This window comes from Rhincodon typus, chromosome 15 (assembly GCF_021869965.1).
Source record: "Rhincodon typus isolate 14 chromosome 15, sRhiTyp1.1, whole genome shotgun sequence".
Lineage (NCBI taxonomy): Eukaryota > Metazoa > Chordata > Chondrichthyes > Orectolobiformes > Rhincodontidae > Rhincodon > Rhincodon typus.
This window is the reverse complement of record NC_063346.1, coordinates 34522445-34543210: the sequence shown is the minus strand read 5'-3', so window position 1 is coordinate 34543210 and position 20766 is coordinate 34522445. Positions and strand designations below refer to the sequence as shown.

The window sequence follows — 20766 nt, the reverse complement described above, 5'->3', positions numbered from 1 at the left end:
AGCTATGAAGAGAGATTGAGTAGATTAGTATTATTTACATTAGAAAGACAGAGGTTGAGAGGGGACCTGATTGAGGTCTACAAAATCATGAGAGGTATAGATAGGGTGGATAGCAAGAAGCTTTTTCCCCCCCCAGAGTGGGGGACTCAATTACTAAGGGTCACGATTTCAAGGCGAGAGGGGAAAAGTTTAAGGGAGATATGCGTGGAGGGTTCTTTACGCAAAGGGTGGTGGGTGCCTGGAACTTGTTGCCAGCGGAGGCGGTAGAGGCGGGCACGATGGCATCATTTAAGATGCATCTAGACAGATACATGAATGGGCAGGGAGCAGAGGGATACAGATCCTTGGAAAATAGACGACAGGTTTAGATAGAGGATCTGGGTTGGCGCAAGCTTGGAGGGCCAAAGGGCCTGTTCCTGTGCTGTAATTTTCTTTGTTCTTTGATTGAGTTTTTTGAACAGGTGACAAAGACGTTTGAAGAAGGCAGAGTGGTGGACTTTGTCTATAATGGACTTTAGCCAAGCTTTTGGCAAGGTTCCGCATGGTAGACTGGTTACTAAGCTTAGATCAGGTGGGATCCTATGAGGAGCTAGCCAGTTGGATACAAAGTGGGCTTGAAGGTAGCAGACAGAGGGTGGTGGTGGAGGGTTATTTTTTGAACTGGAGGCCTGTGACCAGTGGTGTGCCACTAGGATCAGTGCTGGGTCCATTGCTTTCTGTCATTTACAGAAGTGATTTGGATGTGAATATAGGAGGAATGGTTAGTAAGTTGGCAAATGACACCAAAATAGGTGGTATAGTGGACGGCGAAGAAGATTATCTCAGTACAACGGATCAGATGGGCCAATGGGCCGAACTTGTACAGTTAATGGTTGGGCCTGGAGGAGGTCATATACCTACCAAATTCAGGTCTGACGGATGGTTAAAGAAAGATGTAAAGAAGGAAAAAAAAAACTGCCAAACAACAAGAAATAAAGTGAAGTTCCTGACAAAATTATATGACCTACATAGACATTATGGTATGCAAAATCTAGAACCAGATTATATATTTTTTTTATTTCCAGAATTACAAACCTCAGCTTCTTTGATTGCCTTGGGAGGAACAAATATTCTTGGAAATGCATACAGAGCTCCTTGCAGAGGGTTGCAGTGCATTCCAGGAATTGTATTCAAGACATCCTCTGTTAACTTAGCTTTCTCAGCAAGGTTATGCAATACCTTCATTTTTTCCTGCATATTAAACAGACACATCTCATTAAAAATTACAATGTACAACATTTATATTTCAGTAAAGACAACATAATATCTGGTGTCTGTACATCATACACACAAATGCAGAACATATAAACAGTCCTAAATCCAATCTCTAAGTCAAGGTGTTGGCCAATACTTATAGTAATTATTGAAAGATTAGATTCTGAAGTACACAAAAGAGATAATGCATTAGTGTCTAAAGCTGTCTGCAATTCCCATTGAATATCATTTTATATCTGGTATGTGACAGAGAAGTTTCAGATTATTAACTTCAAGGGGTTTTCTTTCTTATTGCAGCTGGGAATCAGTTTATCACATGTTGCCTACATTGAAACGCTTACTGTTGGCTGAATCAGCTTCATTGTTGGACTGGAGAGTTCAGGGGCTGAACAACCAGTATTTTCCAGGGCATTTTAGGGGATAAGAGGGAAGATGGTTAGAAACACTCATTAGGTAGTATTTTGGAGTTTAGGGTGTGGAGGCAGACTGCGTATTTCAAAACATTTTATTCAATGGAAACACAAGCAAGACTATACTTAGTCTTGCAGGTCCTCAAGGGTATTCTCGAAGGCAATTTTGTCTACAAGAACCTCACAACCTGTTAGATGACCAAGCAGCACAGATAAATAATATCTTATTCCAGAAAAATGACCAATGTTAGTGCAATTGTTGGCAAATCTTAGTTAAGACACACATCATCTAACATTGATTCAGCAACATAAAGAGGAGTAAAATGCACAACATTAACAGCGAATCATTCATGATGGAGAAACAGCACAATCAATTCAATTGAAACCATAAAACTGACTAACCAATGTAAACAGCTCATAAGATTCTTCTCCAGGCTTTGGTGGATTTACCACAACATCCATGGCAACTTGCCCTGGGACAGGGGAGCACAGCCGAACTGATAATAGCTTCTCAAGCTGAGCCTTAACCTCAGGGTCCATGTTAATAACTTCCATATAACCACCCCTAAATCCACATCTAAAATAAAGTTGTTAAATATTCAGTTTATTGGAAGATTGCACAGCCAAAACTAACAATCATATAGAAACAGCACAAATAACAGAGTAGGAACTATATTGTTGCAAACTGACTGAATCACACATGAAATACAGGTTCTCACATCTTCAGGATAATCTGCGACAATATTCTCGAAGAAGTTGAACAGGCAACTGTTGAACTTGAAGAAAAAGGTAATTTCGACATGAAGTTGTGCTCATGCATTTTACAGTACAGTTCACTTGATAACAGCCACATGGAAGGCAGGTGAAGACATGATCAGGCTCTGTTGTGCTGTTATGCTCTCCACAGCCAAATAACCTGCAGAGCTTAACTAGTCCCACTGGACCAACACAAAACAAGTCAACAGGTTCATGAGAGGAATATTATTTACTCCAAAGATGTTAGTTTAGGTTTCTCAAACAGAAAATAAGAAATCCAAGGTGACACTAAAAGTTGGTTGCCGAGTCAGCGTATGGAGTACAAATTTCTTAACAAACAGATACTATGAGCACAAAGGTACAGAACAATTGTTGCAATGACGGACTTCAAATTAAGCGAAGTTACTTTGGTTTTCAGAGTTGGTTAACATAATGCACAATTGCTTCACGACCAATCACTTCAGTATTTCAGAGTTTAAATGTTTCAAAAGAAATAGGGAGGGAGGAATAAAAGAGGTGGGGGAAGTGGCATTGCTAATTCGGGACAGTGTCACAGCTGCAGAAAGGGAGATCGTCGAAGAGGGTTTGTCTACTGAGTCAGTATGGGTAGAAGTCAGATACAGGAAAGGAACAGTCACTTTATTGGGAGTTTTCTATAGACCCCTCAATAGCAAGAGAGACACTGAGGAACAGATTGGGAGGTAGATTTTGGAAAGGTGCAGAAGGAATAGGGTCATTGTCATGGGTAACTTCAACTTCCCTAATATTGACTGGAACCTCCTGAGTGCAAATAGTTTGGGTGGAGCTGATTTTGTCAGGTGTGTCCAGGAAGGATTCCGGACTCAATATGTAGATAGGCCGACTAGAGGGGAGGCCATATTGGATTTGGTGCTTGGCAACGAACCAGGCCAGGTGTCAGATCTCTTGGTGGGAGAGCATTTCAGTAATAGTGATCACAACTCCTTGACCTATACTATAGTCATGGAAAGGGATAGGAGCAGATGGTATGGGAAAGTATTTAACTGGGGGAGGGGGAATTACAATGCTATTAGGCAGGAACTGTGGAGCATAAATTGGGAACAGATGTTCTCAGGGAAATGCACAACAGAAATGTGGAGGTTGTGTAGGGAGCGCTTGCTGTGAGTGCTGTATAGGTTTGTCCCACTGAAGCAAGGAAGGGATGGGTAAGGTGAAGGAACCTTGGACGACAAGACATGTGAAACATCTAGTCAGGAGGAAGAAGGAAGCAAGGATCGGACAGGGCTCTAGAGGGTTACAAAGGTAGCTAGGAAGGAACTGAAGAATGGACTTGAGAGCGAGAAAGGGGCATGAAAAAGCCTTGGAGGGTAGGATGAAGGAAAACCCCAAGGCGTTCTATACTTATGTGAGGAACAAGAGGATAGCCAGAGTGAGGGTAGGGCCGATCAGGGATAGTGGCGGGAACTTGTGCGCGGAGTCTGAGATCCTTAAATGAATATTTTGCTTCAGTATTCACTAGTGAGCGGAACCTTATCATTTGTGAGGACAGCGTGAAACAGGCTGATATGCTTGAACAGGTTGATATTAGGAAGGAGGATGTGACAGAAATTTTGAAAAACATGAGGATAGATAAGTCCCCTGGGCTGGACGGGATATACAGAATGTCACTATGGGAAGCGAGGGAAGAGATTGCTGCGCCTTTGGTGATGATCTCTACATCCTCATTATCCACTGGAGTAGAACCAGATGATTGGAGGGTGGCAAATTGTTATTTCCTTGTTCAAGAAAGGGAATAGGGATAACCTTGGGAATTACAGACCAGTCAGTCTTACTTCTGTGGTGGGCAAATTATTAGAGAGGATTCTGAGAGACAGTATTTATGATTATTTGGAAAAGCATAGTTTTGATTAGAGATAGTCAGCATAGCTTTGTGAGGGGCAAGTCATGCCTCAAGTCTTACTGAATTCTTGGAGGATGTGACAAAACACACTGATGAAGGTAGAGCAGTGGGTGTGGTGAATATGGATTTTAGCAAGGTATTTGATAAGGTTCCACATGGTAGGCTCATTCAGAAAGTAAAGGGGCATGGGATTCGTGGAAATTCGGCTGTCTGGATACAAAACTGACTGCCCAATAGAAGACAGAGGGTGGTAGTAGATGGAAAATATTCAGCCTGGAGCTCGGTGACCAGTGGTGTTCCACAGGGATCCGTTCTGGGAACCTCTGCTCTTTGTGATCTTTATAAATGACTTGGATGAGGAAGTGGAAGGATGGGTTAGTAAGTGTGCCAAATGACACCAAGGTTGGTGGAGTTGTGGACAGTGTGGAGGGCTGTTGTAGGTTGCAATGGGACATTGACAGGATGCAGAGCGGGGCAAAGAAGTGGCAGATGGAATTCAACCCAGAAAAGTGTGAAGTGATTCATTTTGGAAGGTCGAATCTGAATGCAGAATACAGGGTTAATGGCAGGATTCTTGACAGTGTGGAGGAACAAAGGGATCTTGGGGTCCACGTCCATAGATCCCTCAAAGTTACAACCCTATCAACTTGGGTGGCAAAGAAGCCACATGGTGTGTTGGCTTTCATTGGCAGGGGAATTGAGTTTAAGTGCCGCGAGGTTACGCTGCAGCTCTATAAAACTCTGGTTAGCCCACACTTGGAATATTGTATTCAGTTCTGGTCACCTCATTATAGGAAGGATGTGGAAGCTTTACTAGGATGCTGCTTGGACTGGAGGGCAGGTCTTATGAGGAATGGTTGAGGGAGCTACGGCTTTTCTCATTGGAGTAAAGAAGAATGAGAGGCAATTTGATAGAGGTGTACAAGATGATGAGAGGCATAGATAGAGTGGATAGCCAGAGACATTTTCCAGGGCGGAAATGGCGATCACAAGAGGGCATAAAATTAAGGTGATTGGAGGAAGGTATAGGGGAGATGTCAGAGGTAGGTTCTTCACACAGAGTGGTGGATGCGTGGTATGCACTGCCAGCAGTGGTAGTAAAGTCAGATACGTTATGGACATTTAAGTGATTCTTGGATAGGCATATGGATGACAGTAAAATGAAGGGTATGCAGGTTAGTTTGATCTTAGAGTCAGATAATAGGTCAGTGCAACATCGAGGGCTGAAGGGTTTGTACTGTGCTATAATGTTCTATGTTCCGTGTTCTATTAGGAGTGTATTTTTTTTTCCAATGTTGCTTTTGTTAACAATTCATTTGACTCCATGTCAGAAGTTGTAGTGTTCCTGAGCATAGCAACTGCAAATTATTTTGTGTTCAACTGTATCAAAATATCAACAGCCATATGAAGGACCATAAGTGAGCTACATTCAATGCAATGAAAGAACAGCTAAGGCAAATGGTTTGGGCTCATTCCATAATTCAGTAACAGTCAAATGGACAGTCTTTAAAAATACTAAGAATGGAAAGTATTTATATAACACTCCAATCAGTAATAACATATTTGCAAAGGCAAAACAAAACCATTCAGTTACAGTAATGTTAGAACATTCAAAAGGAGGTGGGAATGATAAGAGAGAGCCAAATGAGCTAAAAACTGAGCAAGGTTATAACGGTAAATGGCTGAAGTATTTTTCGCTTCATATTCAAAATGAAATGAGCAACAAATTCTAGCTAATCTGGGATAACTAATTGCAAAAGATCAAGGCTGACCTGTAGAGTTTAAATAGCTGAAAACAAATACAATGCAAGTGATAAATTTTAGTTAATCCCAAGTACCTGTGAATACAGAGACATGAAAGGTTCAAGATTCCGTAAAAATAGGCACTTAAGTCATGCTTTGCCATAAGTGTTGTTAAGGTCAAAGATCCCAAATAAAATTTAATGATGGATAAAAAATTAGCTAAAAACAAAAAATGGAGTTGTGAACAAGAGAAACTCTTTACAACAGTCATGTCAATGAGGGAGAATACCATGTCAGGTGCTCCAAGGCCCTTAATGCTGGGAGCAGAACAGAACGTTTAGATCGAACTATTGATTTGATTTAATTTGCATAAAGATTTCAAACTAAAAGAGGGCAGTGTAATGCAAAACATGCTCCGAAATGAGGAAGGAACTATTATATTATATACATGAGCAGAAAAATGGGAGAAGGTTAATATGGTCGGATGTAAATTATTGCATGCCAGAAAGGAAGAAAGTGCAAAAGCATTAAAATTCAGTGTTGAAATAATAATGGAAAAAAGGTGAAAAAGAGACCAAACAGCATTTGTGGAACTGATGCTTAGCATGTACAACCAACAAACCGAAGCAATTGACAACAAAGTTGATAAATGCTAATGTAGTTGAATTTCAAATTCAATTGAGGCAGAGCCGCTCAGGTGTCAAATCGGTGCCTTTAAATTAAAGAGAGAGAATTATAGAGGTATGAAGAGACAATTATCCAAAATCAGCTGGGAGAATAATGGATGAGCATCGGCAGAAGCAGATATCTATTTCATAATGCACAGCAAAAAAAAAAAAAAAAAAAAAAAAAAAAAAAATTCCAATCAAGAAGGACTCAATGAGAAAGATGAAACATCCACATTAACAAAGGTCACCAAGGAGAATATCCAAATCAAAGCCATGACAGGCAAAGCAAAGAAAACTAGTGCTTGGTGAGGATTGGGACTTCTGCTTTAAGGAAATAGCTGTGGATGACTCAACAGCTAATAAGGAGCGAGAAATTTGATGATGAAACGAAATTGACAAGAAATATGAAATCAAACAGCAAGAACTTCTACGGGTGTATAAAAGAAAAGGAGTAGCTAAAAAGTGAGTGAGAAAATGTGATGGGAGAATTGAAAAGGGGGAAAATGGAATCAATAAATTTAACTTATCTGGTTTAAGTTATTTGCATCAGTCTTCACAGTAGAGGACACTACAAACACCAAACATAACAGATAAGTAAGGTGCTAATGGGAGGAAAGATCTTGCAATGGTCTCTGTCATGAGAGTTAAATTATTTGAAAAATTAATGGGACCTGATGGCCTACATCCAAGGAGTTAAAGAAAGTGCCTAGAGATAGTGGAGGCATTGATCAAAATATTCCAGAACTTGCTGAATTCCAGGAGTGTTCCAACAGATTGGGAAACTGCTAATGTGACACTGCTGTTCAAGGACGACAGCAGGAAGACAGAAAGCAGACATCAATAGGAAGAATCAAAATATAGACTTCTATTTTTAAAAGTGCAGCATAGAAGCAGCTGGGGGTTCTTGTGCATGAAAGACAAAATGTTAGCAATCAGGTGCAGCAAGTAATTAAGGTAGCAAAAATAATCTTGAACTTTGTTGCTGCTGGAGTTTAAAAGCAGGGAAGACTTGTTACAACATTACAGTGCATTAATAAGGAGCCAGAGTACTGTGTACAGTTTGGTTACCACAATTAAATAAGGACATCGAGGCCCAGGAGGCAAATCAAGAGATTCACTAAGCCGATTCCTGGGATGAAGGGATTGACTTACAAGTATGGCTCAACAAGATAGACCTTTAACCATTAATGGGTTCACTGACGCCCAGTTTGGGTTTGCTAGGGTCACTCAGCTCCTGACTTCATTACAGTCTTGGTTCAAACATGGACAAAAGAGCTGAAATCCAGAAGTGAAGTGAGTGTGACAGCCCTTGACATCAAGGCTGCATTTGACTGAGTGGCAAAGAACCCTAGCAAAACTAGAATCATTGGGAATCAAAGGACAAACTCTCCGCTGGTTGGAGTCATACCTGGCACATAGGAAGATGTTGGCAATTGCTGGAGGTCAGTCATTTCAGCTCTAGGACATCTCTGTGGAGTTCCTCAGGGTAGTGTTGTTGTCCCAACCATTTTCAGTTCCTTCATCCAAGACCCTCCCTCCATCATAAGGTCAGAAGTGAGGATGTTAGCCAATGACTACACAATGTTCAGCACCATTCGTGATTCCTCAGATACGGAAACAATCCATGTTCAAATGCAACAAGATCTGGACAATATTCAGGCATGGGCTAACAAGTGGCAAGTAACATTCACATGACAAAAGTCCAGACAATGACCATTTTCAATGAGAGACAATCTAACTACAGCTACATGGCATTCAATGGTGTTACCATCAGAGTTCCCCATTATCAACATCATGGCGGTTATCAATGATCAGAAACTCAACCAGACTCACAGCATAAACACAGTGGCTACAAGATCAAGTCAGAAGCTAGGAATACTGCAGTAGTAACTCACCTCCTGACTCCCCAACATCTGTTCACCAACTACAAGGCACAAGTCAGGAGTGTGATAGAATTCTCCCCATTTGCCTGGATGGGTACAGCTCCAACTACACTCAAGCAGCTTGACATGATCCAGTACAAAGTAGCCTGCTTGACTGACACTGCACCCACCCTCTCCTCCACTGACAGTCAATAGCAGCAGTACATGTGATTTAGAAGATGCACTGCAGAAATTCACTAAAGATCCTTAGACAGCGCCTTCCAAACCCACAACCACTTCCATTCAGAAGGAGAAGGGCAGCAGATACATGGGAAGACCACCACCTGCAGTTCCCCTCCAAGCCTCTCAACATCTCATTTGGAAACATATCGCCATTCCTTCATTGTCGCTGGGTCAAAATCCTGGAATTCTTTCCGTAAAGGCATTGAAAGTCAAACTACAGCACATGTACTGCAGTGGTTCAAGGCAGCAGCTCACCACTGCTTTCTCAAGGGCAGCTAGGGATGGGCAATAAATGTTGGTCAGTCAGCGACACCTGAGTAAATTTTTTAAAAGACAGAAGAATTAGGGATAATCTTATTGAAACATACAAGATTTTGAGCAGGCTTGACAGGATAGATGTTGTTTCCACAAGTTGGGGAATCTCAAACTAGGGGGCAGAGGTGCAAAGGAACTTATTCTCCTAGAGGGTGGTGAATGTTTGGAATTATCTACCCAAGAAGCTAGATCACTGAAAGGATTTAAAGAGGAGACAGATTTTTGAAAAAGAGAAGGTGAAAGACATGACGAGCTAGCAAAAAAGAGAGAGAGGTCTGGATAGGTCAGCCACGATCTTAGCGAATGGCAGGACAGGATCGAGGGGATAGATGGCCATTCCTGATGACCTTCTAATAAACATCTGAATCCCACTCCGATTTCATTTGACTTAACATCTATAAGTCTTCTAGCTAGAAAGGGAATTCCAGATTTCCACTACGTTTTGTTAGTAAGTGTTCCCTGATTTCACACCTAAATAACATGGGTGTAATTTTAAGACTGTGCCTCCTTTACTGGATTCTTTGACCAGTTGAAATTTATCCCTGCAAATAATTAACTGAATAAATGCAGTATCAAGTAAAATTCCTGAAGCGAAGTTTACAAACTTGGATTTTTTTTTTTGTTTCAAGAAACTGCACGGAAATAAGATTACATTGAGCAGAACAGAACAGAACAGAAACACCTACTCTCCTGTGTATCCTTTGGATGTGGAATGAAATGAGACCAATTCTACTGTGCTGAAGTACTCCGGACCCATCTCATATAACACCTTCTTGAATGAGTGAAATTTGCAGTCCTCAGAATATATGTTTTCCTGGTATACCTAGGATAGAGAAAAGAAGCATCCAAGTCCACGTTATTTTCTGAGGCTGAACAATCCATGACTGGAAATATGGCACTCTCTTGAACTCTCAAAGTTTAATTATCAAACAACCTGAAAACAAAAGTAAGCAAACAAGGTTTGTCTTACCTCATCTGCCAGAATGAAGAGTTTTTCCTCATAAGCAAAACGAATAACATCCTCAATACCTTTTCTGCTTTGCACTTGGCCTGTATTTAAAACAAAATGCTACTTACGTTAAAAACTAATTTTAAGCAAATCACTTTCAGAATTGCTTTCCTTTCTCAGACAACTTGACCCATCACTTCTTATGAAAGTTTAAACACTAAGGCAGGGGTGATGCACTAGTATCTGATTATTTAAGAGAGGATCTTCTAAACACACCCAAAATGTTCTCAGTACACATGTGCAAAATACACATGCAGTACCCCTGCCAGTATGGCTAGCGACATCACTGCATCCCATTCACTCGTTTATTGTGCTTACTTGGCACCACTATGTTTGTAAATGGCAGCGCATTTCACAAAGTGTGATCGCACAGTATTTTACATAGGTGCAATGGGAGCCTTCAGGCTATCAGGTGACACAGCCATCATTTAATTCTTTACTTCCATCTAGAATATTACTGTAGTTCTCAAATTAATCAGTAGATGGAGTTTTGCATAAAGTCAAGGGCCCTGATATTTACAGGGAGAGAGGAAACCAGGGCAGCACAGTAGCAGGGGTCAGGGAGGGAACGTTAGTCCTACGAAATCTAACAGCAGAACCTCTTACCTTTTCTCATCCATATCTTCCTCTACCGATCTATTTTCTGCCTAGCGGATAACCAGATTAATAGGCTGGCTATTGGATAGGAAAGATTGTGACCGTCTCCGATAATGAGGAAAGAGGGAAAGACTGAACATTAATTGTGGGGAGGAGACAGGGGCATCAAACCACAGCACTGAAGATGACCACAATCAGCACAGTTGGAAGATTCTTTCTAGCGCACGAGGAGCACATAAATATGCACTGGCATTTTATGGCTGACTGCTCCAGTCTTCATTTACCTGCAAGGATGCCTAAACCTTGGGAAACTCAGCTGGTAACTTAAATTAAAATCATATTTCCAATTGTACCTTGGAAATCTGACTTAAACATAGTTTGTAAACCTCTGCCACAAAAAAAGGGAAGAACATAGGCAGTGGGTTGGAGATTGTGCTTTGTGATTTTACATTTTTGACCCAATCCCTTTTTCCCTTGTGGTGAAACCCCAAAGGTACTTCACTCGAGGAAAACATGTACGCACCAAGGGATCCTCACATTATGCCAGAATTCAGAATGAATTTACAATAATACCAATTTCATTTTGAGTGGGCTATGGCTGGTAGTAAAATAAAAGCAATTGGTAAATCTGTGTGTCTCAGTAAAAGATAGACAACTACAACCTCTGTAATGTACTTGTTAAAAACTGCATTACCATAGCATCTTTGACATCCTTGGTTCAATCCAATAACTTTCCAAGATAGTGAAGTACATTTGGTTATGTGGTCCCAATTATTTAGGTAAATGATGCACAGACAAATAATAATGAAATCTATGGCTAGATAAAATGGTTGGCTGAAGGAGGAACATCAACCAGGGCAACAGAAGAACTCAGTTTATTTTCTTTAAATAATTCCACAGGATTCTTTACATCCTTTTGAAGGGATAAACTGGGGCCTGGTTTAGTGTCACCCGAACAGGTCAATAGTGCAGCATTCCCTCAGTACTGCACTGAAGTGCCAGTGAAGATTATGTGCATAAATCAGACAAAAAGGCAGGAGGGCTGCAACTGAGTCACATAGCCACTATAAATAAAAAGTTGTGTTAAATGAAATAAAGTGTGCCTTATACCTGTAACGATATTAATTCCACTGCTAAAACATGTTTTTCTTTACAATTAAAGCAATTCAATGTGTCTAGAATCTGCCAAAGACTAGGCTTTCAAGAGTGATGCCTAATTTTTGAAATAGTTCAAGTACCAGTTGGGTTTCCTGGGTTAATAATACAAAGAACCTTGGGGTTGCAATATTCCCTTGCTGCATTCAGGTTTCGTTTCAGTTCATTTTTATCCAGAGCCCAGCCATTTTCTTCATCCAGGTAATAGTTGATTTGGGTGGCTCCTAGCTCGGAGATGGCTGCTGAGTATAGGGGATACTGTGGAATTGGAATCATTACTCCAGTCCGCATTCTCCCTTCCCCAGACACCAAAAGTTTCATAATGGTCTATAAAATAAAAATGGAGAGGCAGGTAATTCAGAATGATACACATTGAAACTATTCAAAAATTATTTATTGCTACAATTCAACAGAGGCAACAACACTCGTTTTTAACTAAATGAGCCATTGCTTTACGTACAGTTATTCCATCACTTGCTCCAGTAGTAATATAAATATTATCAGATTCTGCAGGAACTCCTCCATCTCTTGTCTCCATGTACTTAGCAACATCTTGACGTATACAATTCAGACCCTGGCTTGCACTGTAGGAACCTAAAAAAATAAATTTTTAAATGTGCCCACATGATAAATATTGAAGCTGAAGATTTAATTAAAAATACAAACTTTCCAGAAGTGCTGGACATTTGGTTGGGTGTATCGCTAAGAACCTCTCTGGTATGGTTACTAATACAGATGAGGGCATGAGGTGACATCTGATATTTTCAATTTCTATTGGCAGGTTGGGCTAGATTGGAAAGATGATGTTGTGCCAACTGGCTAATTCTCTATGCCTTTTCAAAGATCGACTAAATGCTGTTGATAGAACAAGCGCTGGGCTCTGAGACAACGATCACAACTGGTCAAAAGTTTTCCAATTGGATCTTTACTGTCCTCTCCTGACCATGATGAATAAAGTAGTCAACAATTCTTTCATTCTTCACAGCAAACTATCCTGTCTTCACAAGTTATTCCTCTGTGTGACAGTATCAAATACACACAAACATAACCAATCCCTTCCAAATTATCTGCAGGTCACTGGTCAATTATCTTTCCATCCAAGTTATTTCAACTTGCAAATATTCTATTTTGGTCTGGAATTAGCAATTACTCCAATAACAACTCATTGTTCCACACAAACCAATGTGTGCCCAATAGGTAATTCTGATAAAATCAGGAGGCAAACAGAACTGTTCTGGAAACACCCAGCTGGTCCCATCAAAATAATCCAATTTCATAGATTGTACTATGAACATACCATGATCTCATTGCTTCATCTTCCTCCTCCAATCCCTACCATCCCTCATTGCTGGAACATGACAATCGAGGGAATGTGGGCTTGAAACAGTTCCAAATTATAACCTTACGTGGAAGTTTCACTAGTCACCTTCCACAGATCCTTAAACTTATCACTCACTTTGATAGCTTCAGTTTTGCTGAACAGTTCTTCTCTAAATGTGAATGCACAAGTACAAAGAAGGACGTAACAAACATACCTAGACTTTGACCCCCACAGTACAGCAGAATACGTCGGGCTCTCTCCTTTGCATCAGCAGGGAAGTGCGGACTTTCAAGCAGTTCTGGATAAGTACAAAGAGCAACAACCTGAATTGGGTAAGAAATAAAATCCAATTAAGTATTTAAAAGATTTTTTTCTATTATCTTTTCTTCTGTCATCAATATTAACAAGCAGCCTTCTGCAGCCATAACTTTGAGATTTTCAAAATATGAACATTCATGGCGTTTTGTGAACAATTAGGAAATGCTCCGTATTTCTTATTTGTTGCAAACAAAAAGTCCTTTTCAAATGCATAATTGTTATAAAAGGAGCTCAAATCAAAAGGTCTTAAAGGCTTTTTAAGAAACAGGAGGTCGCTTTAATCCATCAGATCCCGGCTTGGAAAGTGTCAAATATGTATTTTTCTGACATTTTATACTTTCAATTGCTCACTCTACTTGTTACATTTGATTCTGAATGGAATGATTTATTGTCACTTCCATTTTACAGTGATTAGTACAGTAAAATACAGTGAAAAGCTTCAACTGTTGCCACAATTCAGCGCCATTTTGAATAGTTTAAGAATAAAAAGGTATAACTGAAAAAGAGAGTCCATCTTAGTTCTACAACTTTCGTCAGGAGTCCCGAGCCGGCTGATCACCTCCACTGCCTTATTGTCGCCTGCGCCGGACCCACCAACATAGGAGTTGCCACTCTTCAGGTGCCACTTCTTCACTGCTAGGCCCACCTCGCTGATGCCCGGTCCCGTGCTGAACCCACACTCATCCTGCTAACTGGAGCCCAAGCTCAGCTGCCACTGCCACCTTGTCAATAACCAGAAGTTCCTGGCTCTGGGCCTACTGCAACCAGGAGCCCCTGGCTCCACTTTTGCCTCAACGACGCCATGTGTTCCTGCTCGGAGTATACCATGCTGCTGCAGCTGCCACCTTATGAATGCCAGGAGTCCCTGGTTCTGCTGCCAGGCCAAGCCACTGCTTCCACCTCACAAAAAGAGTCCCGCTCCAGCTGCCTCCTCAGAGATATCGTCTACTCCACCCACGGCCAACATGAAGAAGGAGAAGAAAATGAAAGAAGAAGAAAAGGGTAAGAAAGTAGGAAGGAAGCTGCTGATCTGGAATGGATGGGCTCAGGAACCCGAATGAGCCTACCTCGCCGAGGCCGCCATCTTTCAGAGCTTCAGGCTCATTCAGCTGCCAAATTATGAGTGCTAAGCTGGGGTAGATCTGTTTTTCACTAATTTACCCCACCTAAGATGGTGTTCTCTGAAGCAATTCAACCAATCTGAAGCGTTAAAGTATAACTTGAAACATGTATTATTGATATTTTCATATGTATCCTCTATTTTGTTAAAAATTGTGTCTTTGGCTACCTAAAAGGAAATAGCAGCCAAAAGAAATTTGGAAAGATAGGGAAAGATTTGATTTGGCTTAATAGTAAACAAGTCAAAAGAGAGACAGCTGTCTAGCTTAAATTTTTAAATCAGACAAAAATTGTTTCAAAGTAATTTTCTGGTTACGCTATATGCGGTGAGCCTTTATACAATGTACTAGCCTTTAGTTGACATATATTATAATTTGGTTTAAAGCATATATGTCTGAATCTTTTGTGCATTAGGAGGGGTTCGGGAAAATCACAGCAGCTGTAGGCCAATCAGATTTTGGACCTAGTCTTCAAAACATTTCGGGCAGAGTCCATGTGTCCACCGCCTTGTGTGTGAACATCACCTCTAAAAGTCTGAGCTTGAAATTTAAGGTTATGCCCCCTTACTTTGTATAACCTACCCTGAGAAAATAGTTTCCCGTTATTTAGTCTGACAAATCCTTCATTAATCACAAATATTTCGTGAGATTACCGATTAACTATCTGTACTTGATCAAGAATGAATGACTAATCTACATCATAGCTCTCAATTGAGTAAGAACTGTAAATACTCAAGTCAGGAGCATCTGCAGAGAGAAACATGGTTAACATTTTGGGTCAATGATGACTCTGTATCAGAACTCCGATGTCTCACAACTTAGTCCTTTTATCATGTACTCCCTCCAAAACCAAAATATCCTCCTGAGTGGGGGAACCAGAATGTAATGCTTTACTTTAAATCCAGTCTAGCCAGAACTGTACACAACTATAACGAAACTTCCAATCCTTTGAAATAAAGCCTATGATTCCAGTAGCCTTTAAACAACTTTATATACTTGGTCACTAGCTTTTAACAGACTTCAGTATGTACACCCTTAAAACTTAGCTCCTCCACTATTCCCAGCTTCTTATCATTTATCAATTTTTCACTATGTAGCGGAAAGTTGAGCCCCAGGATAGGACAGATCCCTTGGGGTGCCAACAGTTACGTTTGGCCAATTAGAACACACTCATTTTCTCTCTCTGTTAATTCCCAACTTAAGCATGAAAAGGATCCCAAATGAACACATTTAATTTAAGCTCATTTGTTTTAGTTATGCTTAACTGATCATATCTCTTTAGTAGGATGATATACAGCCAATGTCTTCCTAGGCCTGTGATAAATAACATTAAGCAACTACCTGCTAAAGGACACTAGACTGATCCGACAGTAGTTTGTAAAATACCTTACAACTCTTTGGCAACAGGAGGAAGGACTTTCACGTATTTACTAACGTAAAAGAAGGGCATGTTTGTTCTAACAAATAATGAAGAATAATTTTACACATTGAAAAAGTACATCATGGCTCAACATCACTTTTTGAGAAACCTGATCAGATGTTTCACCAGGTACTGATGAGATAATTAGAACAAACTTTCAATTCTTGGAGAAAAAGGATTATCCAAGTGAAAAAAAAAAACTGAACAAGTCTCCCAACCCCACTCTGCACAAAGTTAACAACATCCTTTTTGCTCCTTTGGCTACCAGTGTCCAAGATTCCAACTTGGCTGATGAACGCTTACATGTTATTAGTGCATAATTAACTGTTAAAAAGATTATATTAAAATATTGTTTACAACCCAGAAATAAATTCCAAATACAAATTTTTAAAAAAATTTAGGTGGCTGGAGCTATCCAAATTGCATAGTTATGCTAGGAAACAGTATGTGAACAGAGTTGAACCACTCAGCTTTCCATCACCCCACAGATTTAAGAGAAGGCATTCCAAATTAATAATACAAATGAAACCCAAACACATTGTGGAAACAGGAAACTTTCAAACTAATTAGGACCTAGCAGAGATTAGCCTGGTGTCTTTTTTTGATAAAAACAGAATTAAAATGAAAACCTTTCAGAAAACACTAACACTTATTTTACTCTCACACATACACACACCTGTCTCAGAAATGTGATTGGCTGCTGTCCCATTGCATGAGCATCTCCGATGTTAGCTTTGATTACTTCCGTGAAAGGCTTCTGGGCACCCTATGTACAAAACACATAGAACAATCACAATCAAGTGCAAAGTAAATATTTGCTTTAGAACATTTTGGAAAAGGAGACAGTTAAGGTTATCAGTTACATGTAATTATTACAGCACAAGTATTATAAGACTCAGTTTACAATCCATCACAGAAACACAGAAGACAAGTGCAGGAGTAGGGTCAGAGGTGATTCACTAAGCTGTTACGTGGGACGAAAAATGTCAGCTAAGAGGAGAAACTGGATAGGCTCAGTTTACCCTGGAGCAGAGGAGGCTGAGGGGTGTGTGTCAGGTACACAAAATTATGACAGGCATAGACAGGGTAGATCGTGAGAATCTCTACCCCGTCGACAGAAATGTCTAAGACCGAAAGGGTGTAAGTTTAAGGTGAGGAGAGTGTGGTTTAGAGTGGATCTGAGGAAAATTTCTTTCACCCAGAGGGTTGTAGGTACATGGAACATACTGCACGAGAGGGTGGTGGAGGCAAGTACTCTTAGAACATTTAAGCAGCAGCTGGATGAGCACTTAAAATGCCAGGTCATAGTATGCTATGGATCAAATGTAGGCGTGAGATTAGTATAGTTTGGTGTTTGGTCAGCTAGCATAGACAGTGGGCTGAAGGGTCTATTTGTATGCTGTATGACTGAGTAGGCCCATCAAGCCTGTTCCACCACTCAACATGATCATGGCTGCTCCTCTGCATCAATGCTATACCCTTCTCAAACCACTTCTGACCTTCTGCATCTAGAAAATTATTTATTTCATAAATATATTCAGTGACTTTGCCTTCTGTGGTAGAGAATTCCATAGGTTCTAAGCTTTTAACGACCCTCCTAATACATTCAGCTCACTTTTGAAAAATTTGATTCTCTTATGTAAACCAATCTAGTAGGTCCCAAGTTCATCGCGCTCTCAATCAGTGGGTTCCCAGACAGTTTGAATAAAGTGTTGCCATTAATAATTGAGATCAAGATTAGAAAATAAATTATAATTCGCTGCATTTCATGCAAACTCAAAACAAAACACTATAAAGAACTGAACAGAAATATTTAAGAGAAGTCTTGCATCCATGGCTCATCCGTCACCTCATACCTTTCAATGGTATCATGTCCAAAAACCGTACCCTGAAATATCTTTCATATTTATTGTGCTTCAGAAGTACCCCAAAAAAGGAGGGCAAAAATATTAATCCAACCTTTCAAGAGTATTCAGAGTATCCTCAAATAGAATCCATACTTGTATTATGCCAAGGAGCTGCTGATAGATATGCCATCTTATGCCTCAAATTTGAGCTCATCCAAAGCTCAGCTGCCTGTGAACTAATCAGTACCAAGTCCCTGTTCTCACCAATCTAGATTAACTTCAGTCCACTTGTGTCTGAACTCTGAAATTCTCTGTCAAGCCCAAATTCCTGCATGGTCTTGACTCTCATCTCCAGAACTCCTCCAGCGCTACAAAAAGTTTAGAACTCTGCATGTTCCCAGTGTGGTATCTTGTGCATCCCACATTCCATTTGTCTCAACAATGGCAGCTATGCCACAAGCTCTGCAGTTTCCTTCTTAAACTGTTTTTTCCTTTTACCTCTCTTGTGCATTTACGACCCTTCTAATTATTTTACCAAGCTTTTAATGACCCTCTTAATACATTTGGCTCACTTTAAAAATCTGATTCTCTTATGTAAACCAATCCAGTCAGTCCCATTTCCAAGTTCTTTCCCTGTAGCCCTGCAAATTTATTTCTCTCAAGTACTAAATTTCTTCTTGAAATTATTGAATGCTTTGTGCTTGTAGAGGGAAGTGGTTACTACTCTTCCTCAAATCCCTCTATGTTTTTTCTGGAGTCATCAGCGAACTGGGAACAGCTTTTCTTTGACTAAACATGGCATAATCGTATACATTTGTATCAAAGCTGCCCTCAATCTCCTATGCTTTTAGTACTGTAAAAAATTCTCATTAGTATTATTCAACTGCAGGAAATATTAGAAAGTAAATTCTAGATTTTGGAGTATCCTTAAGACATCTAATATTGCACACAAATGGTGTTGTAAATCACCTGATCCAGTCCAATCAAAATTCAAGTGCCAAAGGAAGAACATTGGGATTTTTTAAAACATAAACACCGATTTTGTACTTATAACTCGAAAGGAGAACGTGGTGCTCATAATGCACCACAGATATCACTACAGAAATCTTGTGCTGTCCTGAGTAATATAAATAAGTGGAAAGCCTTTTCTAATGTAATTAGTCTTAACTGAGATTTCAGTGTGAAAAATATTTCCGAAAACTCAAGTCAAAATCAGCTATCCATAAACCACATCTGTAATCTGTCAGATTATTTTCAACATGTGTGTCAAATATGGGAGCCATGAGGTACTTTTTGGTGCTTTGGATTGTGTGTTACATTGTTACCAGGGGAACCAAGCAGGGTTCAAGATACTATTTATCAACAATTAAAAAAAAAAGCACAAACTACCAATCACAAAAAAAACCATGAACTCTGTTTAGAATGGCCACTTGTATCTCAGTTCATTTTGAAAATTCATTACTGAAAATGTAAATAATACCATTGATTTGGAAGTAGACGAAAGCAATGTACAAAGTCAAAGGTTTGGTTATATATTTTCATTTGACAATGTTGTCACAAATTGACATTCTTTTCAAAACACACAAAACATCTTACTTTGAAACAAGCTACTAATTTCTATCACTTATTCCAGGTGATAAACAAACAAAAAAAAAATCATTCATTGTCAATGACTTTGCTGAATGCAAAGCTGGGTTTAAAGATAATACATGATTTCTAAATTCTGAAAACAAGTGAAATTTCAGATCAGCATTTACAAAATCAATGATGCGACTAACAATCTTGAGTTTGATTTTAATTTTGGAAGATAGAGACATTCTTTTTGCATGAATTTGCATTAGTATAGTGTCTAACACAATAAAAATCTCAGTGTTCCAATGGAGAGTGACAGAGCCAAGCAGTAGAGAATTTAAGGGCAGGTGGAGGTTCGTCAAAGAGAATTTTTTTTTTGATTTGCAGAAGCAATCAGCAAGGCGGGAAAAAGTTCCTGGAAGGAATTGCACATCATGAGATAAGGACAATTGGAAGTTTCACCAGTGAGGAAAGTCAGGGATGGGGCTGCCTGAATCAGAATATCACAGTACGGCATTGACAAGTTACAGGTGATGAAGCAGGGAGTGAAGATATAGGGCAGCTGTGAAATTCAGTACAAAATGGTACAAAGAAGGTACCAGAGATGAAATTATGAGTACCCTGGAGGAATCTATGCAAGACCAAGCGCAGCTACTATTAGAAACATGCTACACAGTTAAATTGTGACAATAAGTAAACAAGGGGATGTTGATTATTTCCAACTCCCATACTGCACACCTACTCAAGCTCCCAGGTTTTGGGAAAGAAAGGAATAAAAGGAAACAAGAAATGGAAAGGGGATTAATGATACCTTCATTCAATGAAGGTGATACGTGTTTTGGGAGAGAGACAGACAGAGAGAAGCAAGTCCACACCAGCCCTCCGAAGAGCATCCCAACTAGTCCCAGCCCCCTTTCCCTATCCCTGTAACCCTGCATTTCCCATAGCTAATCCACCTAGCCTACATATCCCTGGATGCTGTGGGCAATTTAGCATGGTCAAACCAGCTAACAAAGAACAGAAAAAATTACAGCACAGGAACAGGCCCTTCGGCCCTCCAAGCCTGTGCCGATCCAAATCCTCTATCTAAACCTGTCACCTATTTTCCAAGGATCCGTATCCCTCTGCTCCCTGCCCATTCATGTATCTGTCTAGATACATCTTAAATGACGCTATCGTGCCCGCCTCTACCACCTCCGCTGGAAATGCATTCCAGGCACCCACCACCCTCTGCGTAAAGAGCTTTCCACACATATCTCCCTTAAACTTTTCCCCTCTC

The 20766-nt window shown here is 40.0% G+C and overlaps 1 protein-coding gene across 1 annotated transcript in view; it reads right to left on the bottom strand.

The window, feature by feature from the left end:
- Positions 1-20766, bottom strand: part of gpt2 (glutamic pyruvate transaminase (alanine aminotransferase) 2) — a 39247-nt gene that overhangs the window by 7811 nt on the left and 10670 nt on the right. Inside the window, exons 2-9 of the mRNA XM_048606062.1 lie at positions 16745-16834; positions 13427-13535; positions 12352-12485; positions 11975-12218; positions 10101-10180; positions 9817-9953; positions 2067-2241; positions 1075-1230 (exon numbers count right to left, since the gene is read on the bottom strand). Of these exons, the coding sequence (XP_048462019.1) occupies positions 1075-1230; positions 2067-2241; positions 9817-9953; positions 10101-10180; positions 11975-12218; positions 12352-12485; positions 13427-13535; positions 16745-16834 (1125 nt within the window). The remainder of the gene's footprint in view (positions 1-1074; positions 1231-2066; positions 2242-9816; positions 9954-10100; positions 10181-11974; positions 12219-12351; positions 12486-13426; positions 13536-16744; positions 16835-20766) is intronic.